The 20,145-nt window shown below is 45.7% G+C and overlaps 1 protein-coding gene across 2 annotated transcripts in view; it reads right to left on the reverse strand.

The window, feature by feature from the left end:
- Nucleotides 1-2,095: 2,095 nt before the first annotated feature.
- KIF16B (kinesin family member 16B) overlaps nucleotides 2,096-20,145 on the reverse strand; it is a 289,874-nt gene continuing 271,824 nt past the window's right edge. For both annotated transcript variants that reach the window (XM_068524339.1, XM_068524338.1), the window contains one exon: nucleotides 2,096-3,193. In XM_068524339.1, the coding sequence (XP_068380440.1) occupies nucleotides 3,035-3,193 (159 nt within the window). In that variant the 3' untranslated portion in view covers nucleotides 2,096-3,034. The remainder of the gene's footprint in view (nucleotides 3,194-20,145) is intronic.

Here is a 20,145-nt window from a genome sequence, read left to right on the forward strand (position 1 = left end):
GTCACTGAATATTCTCTCTTGCATCAGGCTTGAATCGTTACCTGCGTTTTCTCTGAGGGGATGCGGCTTGCCTGTGGGTGCAGAATGAGTAACAATGAGTAACAGTGAGTAACAATCAGCCACATTACGATGCCACACTGCTCTCCGTCTCCAAGAACAAGCTGGAGGAAACCGTGGGGCAGGCGTGGGACTACGTGCTGGGGGATGTGTCCGGGGCGGGGGGGGGGAAACCCCATCTGTCAAAGTTGAACCCAGAACACCAATGTGGCCCAGCTCTGAGGCTGGGGACTGCATGCCTGCAGCAGCTACATTTCGAGTTCACGGATGCTCTAGGTTGTGAAAGCTTCTGGTTGCTTCTGTTCAGACTCATGAAAGTTGCTGCCCAGAGCTCTGAGTGGGTAGCTGGGGGCCAGACTGAGCAGAACTAGCTCCTTCTGCAAACAAATATAAAGAGAAGTGCCCTGGGGCCTGGGTACCCTGTTCATGAATCTTCAGAGCATCTCTACATTGTGGGCCAGGAATCTTCTAGATGTCCATCATTAAGGAGCCAGCGTGGCTTGGTTACCCCCTACTCACATGCCTTGGTTAATTACCGGGCTGAATTTGAATCTTTCTGCTTCAGAAACAGCAAGGTCTGGGTGGGAGCCAGGCTGAAGGGCACACTACTACTTGTGAGCCACACGAGTTTGGTGCACATATTTCAGTGTGTAAGCAAGATCCAGGAGGACATGCTAAAGCTTCCTAAATAAAGAATTCCGTTGAAGCTCCTTCGATTTGTCCAACTGACTACAAAAGCATGTATAAATTGATGGCACCTCACTCTGAACCGCCTTCAGTGGTCAGCTTGGCATTCCTTTGTTATTCGATGCACTTGAAAGTTAGAAGATACATACTTGCTAATTTTCTGTTACTCCTTTGAATTCGTCCAAATTAAAGCAGCTTCAGTTTTGTCATCCTGCCTCTGCCATCTGTCTTCTCTTCATCCCAGAAAGGGATCCCATTCCTTGTTTAGAGGAGATTTTTCATTGGCTTGCCAACATTCCCTCAAGTTTTACTCAGATTAAGGTGCTGTTTGAGTCCGATCAGAAGTTTTCAGTTGGCATCCACACACTGGTGACAGCGCCTCTGCCTGTCACTCTGGGCTGGATCGGAACCGAGAGGTCACCCTGTGCAACAGTGTCATTCTCAGATGGGGACTGAGGTTCAGAGAGGTGAAATGATGCCCGTGTGTTACAGCCGGATTTACCCCAAGCCGGCCAGTACTTGAACCCCCAACTCAATACTAAGTACCTCAGGTGAGGATTGGAATCAAAGAATCTTCTGATTCCTGCGCTTCCTACAAACACACGTCTATTTATTCTTGCCAAGTTGTTCTTGTGCCCTGTGTGATTCTAGTGAAACACCTGCCAGGAGCCTGGCCTCGGATACGGGTCCAAAAGGGCAGGAGACAGATTATCTGGTCAGTTGAAGAAAACCATTTCGTTTACTCAGCAAACGAGGGACAATCTTCAGCGCTTTGACTCTTTTTAGATAAATGACCTATGGTTAATTATTAGCTCCCAGTTTTTTTCCTTTAATCTCTAGGTTTAAATTCTCTAGTCGTAATTACCCCTAACCTCTCCCTGTAATCACAACTGCACTCAAAAGCAAGTCTTCCTGCAGCAATTAAAAAAAAAAAAAAAAAAAAAAGCCCTCATTTTTTTTCACGCTAAGCTATATCTAATTAGTACAATAATAATTCTCCCCCTTATCGGGATAATTGCATCTTTAAATATATTTTTCAGACTGCAGAGCTCGGTTGTGAAGGCATATTCTCGAAGGTTGAATGCAAGCATGTTTTCTTACCCATTCATTTGTGACTTCAGTCGTAACTGTAAGGGCATCTTCTACTACAGGAATGCTGAATTATACATTATGTATGTTTCCAAGAACGTTAGATAAGTTTTTAAACAGACCGGTAAGAATGATCACGTCACATACTTAAACTGAGCTACAGGGTAGATTCCATAACTTCATTTAATATTGATAGCAGCTCAATTTAAATCTTGAAAAAGACAAATACCTTTAATAAATTTGGTGTGAATGATTACATATTTTGATATAACTATCATACAGGAGTGTGTACATATATAAATCTATAGGTAGAATTATATACATTTCAATATATACCACATATATATTTTTTCTTCTCACATTTTTCTCTTTAGTAAAACAAAGCGGTTTTACTGTACATAGATGTGTGATGCTACATTAAGTCCTGAGTGATTTAAGGGATCGTTAATAAACTACAGTAAATTCTGGTCTTTCAGCTAAAGATCCAGTAGATTCAGTAACAAAAATGTGAACAAAATGTTTAAAAATATGCATTCAGCGAGGCGCTCGTCTTGTGCTTAGCGGAGGAAGCTTGAGAGTGCACGGCCGCCATTTGGGAAAAACTTCTTGAATATTCAAGATTAAACAAATATCCTATTTGAATGGATTTATAGAAGTTGATGTCACCTACATCCAATGTGTCAAGCATGGAAGACTCCAGTCATGACTGGGCCGAAAACCCCTTTTGCAGAATACGAAATTCTGTGTAAACATCAGTGCTTAGGGATTATGTAAAGAGTTCAGACTCAAATGGGGAAAAAGCAAAATACAATGAAATTAACTTAAAATGCTTTTCTTGGAAGCCAGCCACATGGAGGGACTATAAAAAAAATAAGAGTGTATTTTGGTGAAAGAGGAAACCAGATGAGAGTCATTAGGGAGGTCTGGTCAGCCACCCACCTCGGGAAGCCCCAGGCTGGCTCGGCCCCCGGGGGCCCAGGGTGATGGAGCCATGGGGACGTGTTCTGCGCGCAACAGGGAGAAGGCCACATTCACCCGCGAGGGGCAGGGACGGCCGCCGTCAAGGTCACCGTCAGCCAGCCCGGCCCCCCAGCCCCGCGCTCCGCTCAGGCACTAGGAGGAAGCGGCGAGGGGTCCGGGCCCCTGGCTAGGGGGCCGCTCGGACGAGAAGGCACTGCGTGGCGTGGCCCCATCACCGGCCCTACCCCGTCCCGTGGCTGCTGTAGTCGAAGACGCCCTTCTTGAAGAACGGCGAGAACTCGCACACGGTGTGTTTGGACAGCGTCAGCGCCACCTTGTCGATGTGCAGCGGGGACGTCGCTGACTGGAGCATCACGCTGAAAAAGTCCCTGAGGTACCTCTGGGGAAGAGACAAGAGGCAAAAACACGGTCAAGACACTGTGGGGCGGGGGGAGGGGGGAGGAGCGTCCCGTGGAGCGTGGAGGGGCTGCCACTGTCGTTAGAAACAGCGCAGGGACCCTCCGCTGCCGCCTTTGCCCCCCATCAGACCCACCTGAGGAGCAGCCATGGTAGCCGGCATGCAGGCGACACTTCCTGGCTCCTACGACACGGATTGGACCCGTCTGCACACAACGCCCAGAGGGATGGTGGGCAGTGGCGGCTGGGCGTGGGGTCTGCGTTCCAGCAACAGTGTTGCTAGTTAATGAAGTCATTCCCGCCCCCCCCCCCCCCACATCAATCATTAAAAGGCAACTAAGAGGAGAACAGAAAGGCTAGCGGTCTGCAGGATGCTAAACGTGCATTTTTAAAGGGCACAGGCCTTCTCTGCTTTGGATCCTTCTCATAAACCAAAGGAAAAGCAATACTGGGGACGAGAGGGTCCGTAGCAAGCACTGATATTTACAGACCCCTTTACAAATCCTACGATCACCAGTAAAAGGAAGTTGTTGCTAAGATTAATTGCTCTGAACCCCGTGTTCGCCCCTCCCCCCTGCACACGTTCGTCACAGCATCGGCCACCTCTTCTAGCACCAAACATGCAAAGCACGTCTGAGACCAGGACCCGAGATGCTGGGGCTGAAATCAGACATGGATGCCGGCAGGATGTGTTAAAGGAAGAGAGGACACAGAAATAGTTCATATATTTCAGGTCAGGCAAACGTTTTCTATAACAGAAAATACGGATGGGAGCAGTTTTAGGCCTGAATCTTTATTACTGTCTCAGTTTGTTTAAAAAGTATAAATCCTGGGCTTCCCTGGTGGCGCAGTGGTTGAGAGTCTGCCTGCTAATGCAGGGGACACGGGTTCGAGCCCTGGTCTGGGAAGATCCCACATGCCGCGGAGCAGCTGGGCCCGTGAGCCACAACTACTGAGCCTGCGCGTCTCGAGCCTGTGCCCCGCAACAAGAGAGGCGGCGATAGTGAGAGGCCCGCGCACCGCGATGAAGAGTGGCCCCCGCTCGCCACAACTGGAGAAAGCCCTCGCGCAGAAACGAAGACCCAGCACAGCCAAAAAATAAAGAAAGAAAGAAAGAAAGAAAGAATAATTAAAAAGTATAAATCCTGTAACAAACTCAGAAATTAAACATAGTAATTAGGGACTCTGAGTAACAAAAAAATTTGTCTATGAAACATGGCCTGGAACAGTGGTCCCCAAGCCAGGGTGATCTGCCCCGTAGACATTTCTGATTGCCACAGGGGGGGTGGTGTACCTAGCGGGTGGAGGCCAGGGATGCAGCTAACATCCTACAATGCCCAATACAGCCTCTGTGCAAAGAATTATTTGGTTCCAAATGTCACTAGTGCCACAGATGAGAAACCCTGGCCTGGGGGAAGTCGAATTCAGCTGCCTGAACGAATTGCCAACCTCAAATTTACCTCTGAAAGAAGACATTCTGCTTAAGGAAAATGTTAGCTACTTTCTTAAAAACAGTAACAAGGATTCCTAATAATTAACATTTGTATAGTAATTTACAGATTCTAAAAATCTCCAAACTTCTAATTTTTTATGCTTTATGGATGTATAGCTGATGCCCAATAACTGCATGTCCTTCAAATGTACTCATCACTGAGGAGTGCTGGCACACGTAGACGCCTGTGAAACCTTCACCAAAGCAAGGTGACAAACATTTGTACCACACCCAAAAGTTTCCTAAGTCACCTAATTTTACCTTATCTTCATAAGATAAAATACCTTCATACTCTTCATAAATTATCTTCATAAGTTACCTTCATACTCTGCCTAGAATTACCTCTTTTTATTACTGCAACACCCATCATCTGGGGAGCAAGGCTGGTAACCAAGAGAGAAGACTTGAAAACAAGGGTTTTTAACTCAGACTCTGTTTCCTTTGTTCAATATTCCTAACTTCCTGGTCTCATGGCAATTGCTCAAGAAAGGCTCTTGAAATAGAGATCCGGTAGAGGTAAGAAGGTGCCAAAACCAACTGCTGGAATATGAACACCTTGCTCCAGTACTTATTTGCATCAGAGAAGCAAAAGGGAACCTGCCTTGACTTTTCCATGGGGGAGGAAAGCTGAGAACATTGACCTAGAAGGACCCTAGGTCCAGCAAACACAGTTACTAGGAAATATCGACCACACCCGACCAGCCAACGCTCACGATGAAATGCATGTGTGCAGCTAACTGTGCAAGATGCAGAGAGAGCTGATCTGGCACAAGGAGGACGGGGAGCTCACTGCTGTGTGTGAGCCACACCCCTTCGTGGCGAGAAGCCGGAGCAGAATCGTCATCTCAGCAGCTCCTGTGCAGCCCGTGTCCCCATGGCCGCGCTCAAGGGCAGACTAAGGCGCAAGACGAGCTTGCCTTCCAGATGAATTCTGACTGGATGGAAGGTGTTTAAATCTGGCAACAGATGTTGTATCAACATCTGTCATCATTAGTTCATGAAGCAGGGGCCCTTTGAAGGGCCAGTAAAGCCTGAAGGGATAATGAAAAGGGACGTGAAAATAAAAACTAGAAATAAAAGGCAAAGAGAACGTATTGGAGACCCCCTTCCCTGCCCGGGCAGCACCATAAAGACAGAGCAGGGAAGTAGCTGCAGGTGATGGCTTTTCTTAAAATGAACGCATCAGTACACCTCGATGAAACCACCAGATAGAAGGATCCGACCCAACTGATTTTAAGCACTACAGAAGAGCTTTTTCTTTGCAAGACAAATCTCCACTCAGCAGAACAGGGCAGCCTTGGCTCCCTTTACCTAGACTGCTTCCTTGGTCAAAGAAATGCTGCGATTAGGAAGTGATCTTCGCGGTGACCTCGGGAGGCTCTAAAGTGTATAGGGTGAGTTGTCTGTGTCCAGAGCCACAGGCTTGCGGTGGGCTGAGCAAATTCTTTCTGGTGAATGACAAACCCAAAGGGCTAGGGCTGGAGCCGGGGACACCAGACGGAACTAAATTTCCAGGAGGTTCTTGAGGTCACAGCATCTCACTCTTCTCTGTAATTCCCCATCATCCCGGGCACACTGCCGAGCTGGGGAAAAGTGCTTACAAGCAACCTTGATGACTGATTTTGATGAGTTAATTTTTTAAAAATTGAAGTGTACAAAGAGAAAACAGCAACCATCATGAATGTGCAGCCTAATGACTTTTCAAAAAGTGAACACGCTGGCGTGCTCAGCATCGGAATAAAAATATCACAACATTTTTGGAGCTCAGGCAGCCCTCTGCACACTCTTTCCCTCCAGGGTAACTGCCATCTTGGCTTCTGGCACCATCGATTAGTTTTGCCAGGTTTTGAACTTCATATTGATGGGATCCCACGGGGTGCACTCTTCTGTATCTGGTTTCCACTGCTTAACATGATGTTTGTGAGATTCGTGCACCCGGCTGGGTGACCTGTGTTCTGTTCGTTTCAACTGCTGCATAATATTCCACGTGACCAGGCCCACCCACTGACTGGAACAGAGGGGTGTGCAGGGGTGATGAGTTCGATTCTTTTGTCTGCACTTCTTCAGTAATGACATCTACTTCCATATAATGGTGTCGGGTGAGTCAAGTTTATTGCTATTCCTCCAATAAAGACGTTTCCCCTTAGGGCTTCAGGCCTCGGTCCAAGACCAGCCATTGTACTAGAAGGCTGCTATTGCATGCAGTCAATATACATTATAAATATATGTAAAATACATACTTAAATACATACATTTATATTAGTAATTTTTGCTGCCTGTGCCCCCAGTGTTTTCCACAGCACCTGCGGCTGCAGGGAGAAAATTAAAGTCAAAGCTTTCTGTCAAAGCTCCCCCCCTACTGTTGATCCACAGACACCCCCGCCCTCCCTGGTGTGTGAAAACAAGTCCAGAAGCCGAGCTGCCTCCCCAGGGCAGTTCACTTTATAGGAGAGTATTACAAAAACTCAAGGACATCGGGAATTTCAGTGGCTTATCAGGGTCAGAAGGGCAAAGCAGGAGAAGGATCTGTGAAATCCAATATCCAATTTCTGTTTCTTTCACATGGCATCTTCTCCATTAAAATCAGAAAGAAAAGCAGGCAAATTTAAATCTCTGTAGCCATTAGGGACCACACAAGGCCCTCAACCCTTGCCCGCCCTGGTGGTGGTGGGGGGTCACACCTGAGTCTCTGCTCTGAGAAATACCCTGGGTCAGGGCCACTGAGAAGGTTCGGCAACATTCCAGCCCTGCCTCGGATACTTGGAGGACGAAAGTCAGAGGATACCCAATCTTCTTTCAGGAAGATTGCAAACTGGGAAGTGGCAGAGCAAGAGGGGGTCTGGAGATGTCTGAGAGTGAGCAATTGAGGGAAAGGGAGGGACCAGGAAATGGAGCACAAAGACACGCAAGGGGCCGGCTAGAGGAGGGCGAGAGAGGATGGGATGGGATACAGGGGGGAAGAGAAGGTGAAGGGAGAGAAGGAAAACAGCATGACTCTGCCGGTGATGGAGGCCCGTGAGTTGTTTTCCAAGTTGGCAAAAAAGGTTTGAGAATAACAGATATATTTGACATCTATCTAGGATTTTTACTTTTAGCCTCTTGGACCGGCACTATAAAATATAAGGTATTTTCTTATCAACGCTTTCAGAAAATCAAGTGTAGGTGGCTAATCTTTAAGGCATGCTTCAGTACTGATGCTGAATACCTTGACTTCATAAACTGTCCTTCTTCTACAGGCTGTGGGCATGTTTTATTGTTTTTTTTAAAGGCAATCTACACAGGGGCAGTGAGCCGGGTTGGGGGAGGCAGAAGTCACTGGGAGAGATGGGCCCCCGTGGGTCTGTTCCACACAAAATGTGAAACTGGCATGTGCTTTGTAAAGTCCCCTCAGAACAAAACTTAAATCCTGCAGGGGACCATGAGCTTTCAAAGGGGAGGCCAAGAGAGACCAGCGGAAGGATGAGGGGTACAACGATTGCCAGAGACACCCCCCACCAGGCTCCTGACGCCTTCTTTCCAAGGTAGTTGTTTATTTCCTTTAACCCTTACCTGTACCACCCCTCCGAGTATCTCCTTGGGACTGTCCCCCACATGCACACACCAAGCTGACCAGCTACCTCCTTGCTCCTCTCACGGAGAGGCCATTCATCAAAGGCTTGCAATGTTCTAGGCACGCTGAGAGCTTTTAATGGTCTACCTCATTTAATTACCACGACAACTCTTATGAGGTAGAGACTATTATCATCTCCATCTTCTCGACGCAAAACCTGAGGTCCGGGAGGCTTAAGTGATGTCCCAGAGGTCCCAGAGCATGGAAGTGGGAGAGTGAGGGCTCACACCCACATCCCCCATCCAGAGGCTGGTCTCAGTCACCAGACTGCCGTCCACAGCATCCACCAGCCCCCTCTTCTCTGGTTGACCCCCGTCTCCGGGCACTGCGCTCACTGGGCCAGGCCGATAGCGCTGGGCATCTCAGCTGCTTGGGCCAGATGCTGCCTTTCCCGGCCTGACGGCGCTCTCATGGGGACAGGGACACGGGGTTGTCTAGAGTGAATGTTCCACACAAGCCTGGGGCAGAGACCTCTTCCCTGTGAGGCTTCTATTCTTCGACACGGAGTCCTACGCAGCTCTGCTCATGCTGCCGTATCTTCCTTACTGCGCTTTGCTGGGCACTGGCCATTTTTTGACTGCCCTTCCTCTGCTTCCCTTCCCAAACAGCATTCACATTCCCTTCTGAAAAATACCTTCCCCTTCTTCGGGGATTGGTTATCCGGCTGACTTACGGCAGAGGATTGGTGATTTTTTTTCCCATTCACAGTCTGGGATGGGTACCTCATACCCAAACTGCTAATCAAGATACCACTTGGGGCCTGCTGGGACCAAAGGGTCCTCTGGGGCAAGCCTCTTCCAGACTGCAGAGCTGGTGCCATAGAGCATTTCAAGAGTTTACGTAAGAAATTCAGGGCAGATGCAGAAGAGTTTCTGATCTGCCCATTCTGTCTGTGGTCTTTGTAAGGAAGTGGGCTTATGAAGTCATTTTCTACTGTTTGCCACAAAGTTAACTGACAATCCCCCGGGGTGTTGGCAGGTACCCATCAGGAATCAGAGGAAGCCTTCCATCTACACCACATCCAACTCCTGGGGGGCCAGTCTGTTGTGGGATCAAGGCATCTGCCCAGGGCACTTCTCTTAGGAAGAGGTCAATCCTAAGAGGCTTTCAGATGGGTCAGTGCATCTCAGAGGTCCATTCCCACCCAAGCATTCAGCTGGAAGCCTCCTGCCCCAAACCCAGATACACACAGGGGCCAATTTTTAAAATTCCAACACCATTTCAAAACACAACCACCAAACATTATTAATCTTTGAGCCAAAACACAGGCTAGTATGGTCTGTTGGCTGTGTTAATGAGTTCTGAAAGGCAAAACACACTCTCTACAGCAACACAGGGCAATTCAGCAAGAATTTAGTCAATTATTTTAGAGCTTTAGCTTGGTACTTCAATCGACACACTGCATTAAGGGAAAAAAATGAAAATATAATGTGTTGCTACATGCTACTTCACTTTAGACATTCTTGACGGTCATAATATTAACATGATTCACGTGTGACTTACTATATGAATGAAAGGAAAAGTACTTGAGTTTCTGGAATAACCTGGGTAAAAGCTGGCCTTCAGGTAGCCTCTGCTGGGTTTTTCCTTTCAACTTGGGAACTTCTGGATAAAATGCTAGTCTGCTCATAGGGATGACCACGTGCTCTAAAGCCCGTCCAGGCAAGAACCTGGGACCTCAGCAGGGCGTTAAACAGTGTGGCCACTCCCATCTTGCAGCCATTCCCTTTCAAGTCCGGGATCTGGAAGGAAAGGAAGGTTTGAGATCAGGGAAAGGAGGGAAGGTGTGTGGTACCCAAGCTCAGTGAAGGATGTGAACAGGGAGCAAGGCCAGCGTGTGGAGGGCTCAGCCTGGGGAAAAGCAGGGCTTGAAGGAGATTATGACGGGCCTTGAACCTGGCTATGGGTCTGCTGGTACCTGGTACTGATACAAAGTGCCCTTCCTGGCTCAGGAGCTCCTATGACCCGAGACACACTGAGGAAGAGGAAGACAGGTGTGTGGGTCCTCTGTTTACAGATGAGAAGACTGAGATCTCAAGGGACTTAACCAAGGTCGACGACTGTAAGAGGCTGACAAAACGACTGCCTCTTCAAATTGGGAGAAAGTCCTCGAAATTCTTGAGGAAAATCCTTTAAGCCTGCAACGTAAGGTGTGAATGTAAATGTAAATGCAGCCCCTCTCTCTGGGGCGTTCACACCCCGCTCGTGTAGGCTCTCAGAATCTACCTTGAATTTCAATCAAACACCATGTGCGCACGTGCGTGTGTGTGTGTGCGTGCGTGTGTGTGTGTGTGTGTGTGTGTGTGTGTGTATAAGAGATGGGAATGAGAATAGGGCCTCAGAAGCATTTGAAAGACCTTACCTTTTTATCTTTTGGCTTCCTTCCTTCTGTTTTAATTAGCAGGGGGATAAAGTCATGACCATTTTATGTTATTAAAAAGTTTCCGTTTTAATAGGGCTCACGGCTGTAACTGTAACCTACTACTTATTTCACCAGCAATATTTCACCCCAGCCATGTCATCCTAATGATTTTCCGGACATCTCATTGTTGTGGAGCTCTCTTCATTTTACAGAATTTTAACATCAATCCATAATTTAATTTAAAACTATTGAAATTATTAAAATTGAAATGTTCTTTAAAAATGTAACAGGGCTTGAGCCACCTTTCCACTGTGACATATTAACAGGGAAGACAGTTCAATGGCATTCCTCATTTCCAGAAGCCATTAGCCATGGTGGCAGCTTAAAGACAACTCTCATTCCAATAAGACTTAGAGGTTTCATTTACCTTGCAGTACTTGGAAGCTGCATCATTGACTGGTGGGCTCTGAAGATGGATCCGGCCTGGATGGAGGCACAGTGGGATACTTCTAGACCCCAGAGAAGTCTGGTCACCATTGGCCAAGTGTTATGAATTGACCCAGGCAGGTCGACACTATTCACCCCGTCAAGTCTTCCCAGTTCTAAGCTCCCATACGTTCTAGTCTGAACACTTCTCTCTGAATATTTAGGAATCCTAAAATTTGTCTCCACTGGATCAACTGGTGGAGATGCTGGGTTCCTTTCCCAACATGCCCCCAAATGTCCTCACACTCTGATAAAATTGGGACAGTTTGATTCAGGCAGGTCACTCATCCACTGCGTGGTTACTGCACACCTGCTCCCCACGAAGCAGCGTGTGGGTACTGGATGTCCAGCGCTGAATATGACAGGCACGGAGCCTGCCCTTCCAGGGTGCCTGGGCTGCCCGCACCACACCCTCGTGGTTCAGAGTCATTCTTACTGGTGCTGTGCTTCCATCGTCTAAACCCTGCTTGTCCTTTAAGGGCTGAATCACGGATTATTCTCTGTTGATGCCTCTCTTCAGACCCCATTCATGAATCCCACAAATATTTACTGAGAGCTTTCCTCCTGCCAGCACTGCTGTGGATTCAGTAATGGACAAGCCTCATTTCCGTCCTGAGTAACGCGAAGCCCTTTCAGGGGGGTGGGCAGGAAAAGCAGGAATTAAAATGTGGCCCCAAGAAAACAGGAATGAGATGCTTTTGGAGCACTAGGAAAGGCAGCCAGCCTCGTCCTGGGAATTGGTGACATTTATGCCAAGACCTGAGGGGTGGGAAAGAATCAAGCAGGGGAAGATGCTGAGGGAAGCCTGTTCCAGGCAGAGGGCAGAGCGTGTACAAAGCCTCATGGTGGGGAAGCAGAGCTTGGGGCACGGCCAGTGGTCCAGCAGCACTGGACTGTGCACTATTCAGCGTGGGGGACACACTTCTGGAATGCTCTGCCCCTGGATCAGCTCTCACCCAGGTCTCAGACCGGGGGTCCAGCACTGTGCTCTGGCAGCCTCTCTTCTCTCTCATCCGTGGAGTCCTGCCAGGCCTTCTGGGTGGAGCCTGTGACTTGTTTTAACCAAGAGAATGCACTGGAGGTAATGCCAAGAGTGAAGAGGTCACCTTGCAGGTTCCGGTGCCCCGGCTGAGCCCAGTTCTTAGTGGAGCTGTAATCTGAATGCAGCCATACAAGTGGCCAGACCTGACAGAGACACTTGGAAAAGAGGAACCACCCAGCGGTTGGTTCCACCACCCTGCCCACGTTCCAGAACCACAGCATCATAACCAATAAAGTGGTACTTTCTTTAAGGCACTAAGTTTTGGGGTAGTTTATTACTCAGTGATAGATTACCAAGATACACGTATTTGGGAACAAGGTAAGAGATGAGGGAATAAATGATATTAGTCAAAGCAGAATAGATAAAGTTTCTTTGGTTTCTGATTTATGCTTCATGCCAACCTCTTCCAACCTTTTCTGTATTTCTAATAATTCTGTCTTTGCAGGTATTTCTTTTCTATCCTAGGTTTTAAAGTAAATACTTGGAATAAGTAATCATCATTTGAAATATGGCACTTATTTCTTGATATTATACAGAATTCTGAGTGCTCCCACTTAAAATTCATCAGGGTGAAAATGCTAGCCTGTGATTACAGAATCTGAACTATTCATTACAGCTATTCAGAGACTCTTCTTTATGAGTTTAATGACATAAGCATATTATATTGAATTATTATGGTACTGCATCAATTGGACTCATAAATTTAATATACTCAGTCTGGTTCACATATTCTAATAAAATCCAGCAAGCTTTAAAAATTTTATAAGGGATGTGCATTTCAAGTCCATGTAATATTCAATTTTTACAGGTTGACGTTCTTGCTTGGGGTATTAAGCGGCTTCAACGATCCTGATGACCCAGCCTGGCCAACCAGCAAGGTCAGGGTGAAACCCCACAAACAAACAGGCCACATCAGAAAGCCCAAGGTCTGCCTGGACTAAGAAGCTGGTTAAGCTTTCCTCCAGAGCACAAGTCACCAGCAGTCCCATCTTTCCGTCTCACAGAGGAGGAGAGAGGAGTTCAGTGTATGGTGTACCTGTGAGCTGGAAGTGACACCACTTGTCAGCTGTGAGGGGGGAGGAGGCAAAGAGCTTCCAGACCGGCTCACAGACCCCGCTGTCGACTTTGTTCCGTTAAAGCAAAATATGGGAGGACGCTGGGAGGAACCCAGTCCCCAGGGCTCACTCTGGTTCTTTGACTTTTGCTTACTGGATCTTTGTAAGAGATTGGTAACCGGCTAAACACAGATGCAGAGCAACTCAACACCCGGAGGGGAGGTTGGAAGAGAGGGGAGGTTGGAAGAGAGGGGAGGTTGGAAGAGAGCCCTGGAGACACACCTCGGCCGTTGAGACCACATGGGTGCTGAAGTCCAACTCTGCTCTGCAAGCCAGCTCCTTGGGCACTCGGTCATTCTGCAGCCACCACGCTGGGTGCGGGGACCTTACAGCACAGGGGCAGAAAGTCCCCGAATGCCTCTGTACCTCTGCTTCCTCATCGGACGATCTTTTAAGGATCAGAATATTAAATGAGCTACTGTCTGTCAAGTGCTTCGGGCAGGGCCCAATTCACAGTGAGTATTTATTAAGTCATCGACACTATTATCTATACAGCTTTGTCCTCTGGGAGTTCGTGGGCAAATATGTTAATTTTCTCCTCTTTTGGATGTTTAGAAACACATGGGCTTAAAGCATGAAGTATTGAACTTTAATGTTTTCCCCTTCAAAGGAAAGTAGAGGACAGCAAGAATCTGGAATGTTTTTTTCCAAAGTCACCTCATAGCAGATACTGGCAGACCCTTTATTTCAAGAGTTACTTTAAAGGAAGGAAGATTTAACATGTTTTTCAAAATGGAGAATTAAAAAATTATAGTATTAAAAATAAAATTAATTAAAAATTTAATATAATATTAAAAATAAGAAATCTAACTATAGCAGGTAAATTAACTATCCTCTGAAAGATCTTTTTTTTTTTTTCTTTTTTTAATGTTGAGTTTCTTTTAGGACTTTTTGTTTAAATTCCTCTACTTTTTTTTTTTAATTTCTTTATTATTATTTATGGGTGTGTTGGGTCTTCGTTTCTGTGCGAGGGCTTTCTCTTGTTGCGGCAAGCGGGGGCCACTCTTCATCGCGGTGCGCGGGCCTCTCACTGTCACGGCCTCTCCCGTTGCGGAGCACAGGCTCCAGACGCGCAGGCTCAGTAATTGTGGCTCACGGGCCTAGTTGCTCCGCGGCATATGGGATCTTCCCAGACCGGGGCTCGAACCCGTGTCCCCTGCATTGGCAGGCAGATTCTCAACCACTGCGCCACCAGGGAAGCTCCCAGATCTTTTTTTTTTTAAGTAAATGCTTTACTGGGAATTTTACGTTTCAATTTTATAATTTAACATAAAAAAATGACCTTATTTATCCCATAAATGGTTGGAAATAGCAATGATGTTTATTTATTTATGCGTAAGAATTTACTTTTCAAAAAAAAATAAAGGTGTTCAAATAGCCCCTTGGAAACCTTTCATCTATGGGTTATAGAGAGAATTCAGCTTAAGCCTTGATGAAGGCTAAACTTCTGTCTGATTATATGATTCACTGCTTTTTACTTTTTTAAACTTTTATGAAATAGGTAGCTATTAGGCTCAGTTCTTTTTTTTTTTTTTTTTAAAGGATTTTTTTTTTTTTTAATTATTATTTATTTATTTTTGGCTGTGTTGGGTCTTCGTTTCTGTGCGTGGGCTTTCTCAAGTCGTGGCAAGTGGGGGCCACTCTTCATTGCGGTGCGCAGGCCTCTCACTGTCGCGGCCTCTCTTGTTGTGGAGCACAAGCTCCAGACGCGCAGGCCCAGCAGCTGTGGCTCACGGGCCTAGTTGCTCCGCGGCATGTGGGATCCTCCCAGACCAGGGCTCGAACCCGTGTCCCCTGCATTGGCAGGCAGATTCCCAACCACTGCGCGACCAGGGAAGCCCTGATTCACTGCTTTTTAATGTAAGCACAAAGCAAATCTGCAACACAAGTTCCTTAGCACCAATTTCAAAAATTAATCCTTTAAATATAGGAACATAAGAGGAAACTATTTCTAAGAGAATCATTCCCATTTCCATTTAATATGTTATTAAATAAATGGTAAATTTTAGTTCTAGTGTAGTTTCAAATCTACTAGTCTTCTTTAAAAAAACAAAAAGCATGACTCACTATTCATAAATCAGGATTCAGAGATTGAAGATACTCTGAAAATATGTGAAACCAAAAAGCTACAAATCATAGATAAAAATCCATACATTTCCCTTGTTGTAGATTCCAAGTATAAAAGATCTTCACCAGGAGTAGATTCTATGTCAAAAAAAATCACTTTCCCTGCTCATCCACAAGAAGCAACTCCTTAGCCTTATAAAGTTTTATCATGAGATTGCATCAATTCAGTCACATGAAAGATCATTTTAAGATACATTTTGGATACTGAAATTCTGTAAAGTGCCATCTGGGGGGGAAAACAAAAACAAAAACAGAAACAGAAACAAACCAAAAACCCTATTCTTTTCTTTGTTTCTAAGTTCATGATTCCTCCTGGCACTGTATAAACCTTCAAAGAGGTTCCTGACATTTGGAGAGAGAAGGACAGCTCCCAGTGACCAACATGACTGACAGACTTTCAAATGAGAATCTTGCTGTGTGGCACCTCCTGGCTACAATGCACTTAAAGAACCAGGTCCTAAAACACTTGAGAATCAAGAAGCGGTTGCACATGAATTACTGGCATCCCAAAGTCTCCCTTCTAGTGGAACCCAGGAGCTGGATGCAGTGCGATGCTTCGGGAACCCGGAATGACGAACTCGTCCCTTTCCACCGGCCATGCCTGTGGGTGAGCCAAACGATCCTTCCCTTTCGAGTCTGACCTAAGGTCATCTGTGTATTGATGGCAAGTGCTCCTTGGCTGGCCTTGAACTGGGCCATCACTGAGTAACACTGAGACCCTGAATTCAGGGTAAGAGGGGAAGCTCTGGAGACTCTTGGGGGGGAGACCCACTGCCCCTTTTTTGTTCTCTGGGTCAGGGGCTACTAATGATCCCTGTGGGACTATCTGCCTGGCACGTTATCCTCCTGCCTCCGGAGTTACTCCTCAGGGTCCACACGGCCCTACGCCCCGGGGAGAGCTGCGGTCACGCCCCAGGTGTGAAGAGGACCGTGGCCCCGAGTGGCGGGCCTGTGACCCTGCCCCACAGAGAGGATTAGCTGGGGATTTGGATTATCTGCACCAATGATCCCCTTCACAGGGGACAATGGCTGAGGCTGGACGAGGTCAGGGAAGGTGGAGGATGGGAGAAAAGCCAGATCAAACCTTCTCTAAATGTAACACCTCTAATTTTCAAAAGGGATAGATTTGTATTTTACATAGGGAAATGAAAATAAATTCCTTTACCAAACAGATATTATCTACAGAATTAAGCATCTAAGTTAAAAAATACAGACACTGAATCCGTGTACTTCCTGAAAGACACTCTCCATTAGATGACTGACACAAAGATGGCCATTAGGTAATTAGATCTTGACAAAGGCTTGAGTTTTCTTTCCTTAGGACCTTAGCTTGTAGCAAAATGTCATGGGTTTACAGTATCTTCTTTCTCTCAAACAAGGGATATTTACTTATTTACTATACAGAACGACGTCCATCAAATCAACTTATAATTCAAAGCCAAACTTTGGAAACGTTTAAAACTGTCCTGGACAGGTCTTAAAATCTGAGAAGCTGCTGCAGAAGAGAAGTGATGGATGCTCAACCAGGAGGATGAGGACATGTGCTCTTCTGGACACTCGTGTCTGGCTGTGTGAAACGCCAAATGAACCCCAAGAGTTTGTAAGCATCAGTCTTTCAGTTGTCAAAACCTGTAACATCCATGACTGTTTTCAACTGCAGGGCTGGGCAAGAAGTGCAGTAAAAGTTAAAAAGCACTGACAAAATGTGGGTGGATCCCTGACACCATGCACAAAAATAAACTCAAAATGGATTAAAGACCTAAGTGTAAGGCCAGACATTATCAAACTCTTAGAGGAAAACATAGGCAGAACACTCTATGACATACATCACAGCAAGATTCTTTTTGACCCAGCTCCCAGAGAAATGGAAATAAGAACACAAATAAACAAGTGGGACCTAATGAAACTTAAAAGCTTTTGCACAGCAAAGGAAACCATAAACAAGACCAAAAGACAACCCTCAGAATGGGAGAAAATATTTGCAAATGAAGCAACTGACAAAGGATTAATCTCCAAGATTTACAAGCAGCTCATGCAGCTCAATAACAAAAAAACGAACAACCCAATCCAAAAATGGGCAGAAGACCTAAATAGACATTTCTCCAAAGAAGATATACAGATTGCCAACAGACACATGAAAGAATGCTGAACATCCTTAATCATTAGAGAAATGCAAATCAAAACTACAATGAGATATCATCTCACACCGATCAGAATGGCCATCATCAAAAAATCTAGAAACAATAAATGCTGGAGAGGGTGTGGAGGAAAGGGAACACTCTTGCACTGTTGGTGGGAATGTAAATTGATACAGCCACTATGGAGAACAGTATGGAGGTTCCTTAAAAAACTACAAATAGAACTACCATACGACCCAGCAATCCCACTACTGGGCATATACCCTGAGAAAACCATAGTTCAAAAAGAGTCATGTACCAAAATGTTCATTGCAGCTCTATTTACAATAGCCAGGACATGGAAGCAACCTAAATGTCCATCAACAGATGAATGGATAAAGAAGATGTGGCACATATATACAATGGAATATTACTCAGCCATAAAAAGAAATGAAATGGAGGTATTTGTAATGAGGTGGATGGAGTTAGAGTCTGTCATACAGAGTGAAGTAAGTCAGAAAGAGAAAAACAAATACAGTATGCTAACACATATATACGGAATCTAAGGAAAAAAAAAAAAAAGGCCATGAAGAACCTAGTGGCAAGACGGGAATAAAGACACAGACCTACTAGAGAATGGACTTGAGGATATGGGGAGGGGGTGGGGTGAGATGTGACAGGGTAAGAGAGTGTCATGGACATATATACACTACCAAATGTAAAATAGATAACTAGTGGGAAGCAGCCGCATAGCACAGGGAGATCAGCTCGGTGCTTTGTGACCACCTAGAGGGGTGGGATGGGGAGGGTGGGAGGGAGGGAGATGCAAGAGGGAAGAGATATGGGAACATACTGTATGTGTATAACTGATTCACTTTGTTATAAAGCAGAAGCTAACACACCATTGTAAGGCAATTATACTTCAATAAAGATGTTAAAAAAAAAAAAAATGTGGGTGGAAAGATCTTACGGATCAAAAAGAAATCTCACCAGCGAGGGGATCCTGGAGAAAGCGATGGGGCCATTTAATCGAAGAATCGGTGGGCTCATGTGACATCCGCAGACTCTGCCACAAGAAAACTGCCTTTCCAAGTAAGGAAGGTCAGTTTATAGGGACTGCGCTATTACCTGAATTATAGCCAGATTCTTGCAAATGAGAAACTTCAAATAAATGCAATTTTTGTAAACTGGAAGATAGCACTATAAATGGGAAAGGAAAGGGGAATCGCAACAACATATACCAAGAAGCATAAATACCCCAGACTGTGGAGATGGTGAGAGCAGACAGGGCCCCTCGCTGCCCACAGCACTCACTGCAGAGCCTCAAGTACGAGCCTTATGACCCACCGGCTTCCGCTGCCAGCTGGTTAAAAAAATCCATTGAGAAAAAGGCGATGGCTTCATTTACTGCCATTTTCATCTTTGATTAGCACTTTTTTTTTCTTCCTGATTTCAATGACGGTTTCTTAATTTTACTTATAAATAATATGAGACAGGTGATCTCAATTAGAAAACAGACTAGAGAAAGTTTTTTTTTTTTTTTCTGGTTGCCTGGAATGACTATTAGATATGTAAATGTAAACACATTGCAGTGAACTGCTGGGAATAAAAATAAGGCTATCTAAAAATGGATGGGAGTTTTACAAGGGCAAACAATAAAGATAAAAAGTCGTATGGAATTGGAACAAACTGATGTTCTTCTCCACTTGTTCCCCCCAAATATTGTCTCAAAGGGCTGCTTCATTACCACTATGAAATGTATGTGGCGTGTACAGAAAAGGATTGCCAAGGGGAAAAAATAACTGGCGGAATTCAGAAATAAAGATGCAGCTTACGAAGGCAACAAAGGAGGGTGTGGAGGTTGGCTGGCACAGGCCACGATGAGCACCTTTCATCTAAGAAAAGCACCACTTACCTGGAAGACAAATCTGAACAAACGGAGTGAAGGGAACCGAAGCATCTTCGGAAACGCCTAACACCAACTGGGAGGGGCTTTATAGGAGAGAAAAGATCATTCCCCAATGTTGATATAAACAGTGAGCAGAAAACTTGGTGGAGACAGGACAGAGACAGCAGTTCTCAAACAAAAGCGCAGAAAGAATTCTGATCGTGTCTTTCGGGCTGCTGCAGCAAAGAAAATGTTTGAAGAGGAGCCACACTGACCTCAATGGAAATAAACAAAATTGACTATTTCCGGAAGCAAGAAGCTAGGCCTTCAGCTTTATAGCAACACTAGAAGATACAAAAGTAACCAGCGTAATGTTAAAGCAAGGGAAGGCAGGGTGATGTGGGACACATAGCACAACGCTTCTCAAACAATCTGCGGGGAAGGACTAGTTAAGGAGGGAGAAATGGAAAGCAGAGGAGAAGAAAATGAGAGGGTGACCAGGCCAGGAGGCTCAGCACAGGCAAATGGGATTCCAGAAAGAAATGGAAAAACCTTAAAAGAGGAAATGATCACAAAAATCTCCCAGAGATGAAGGATGTGAGAGAGAGGGTCCATGCAGATAGAAGCCTGCAGAAGGAAGGGCTGATCACCAAAGCAGAAGACCCGTGAGCACTCTGAACGCTGGGGACAGAGGGA

Source organism: Eschrichtius robustus, chromosome 16 (genome assembly GCF_028021215.1).
Source record: "Eschrichtius robustus isolate mEscRob2 chromosome 16, mEscRob2.pri, whole genome shotgun sequence".
NCBI lineage: Eukaryota > Metazoa > Chordata > Mammalia > Artiodactyla > Eschrichtiidae > Eschrichtius > Eschrichtius robustus.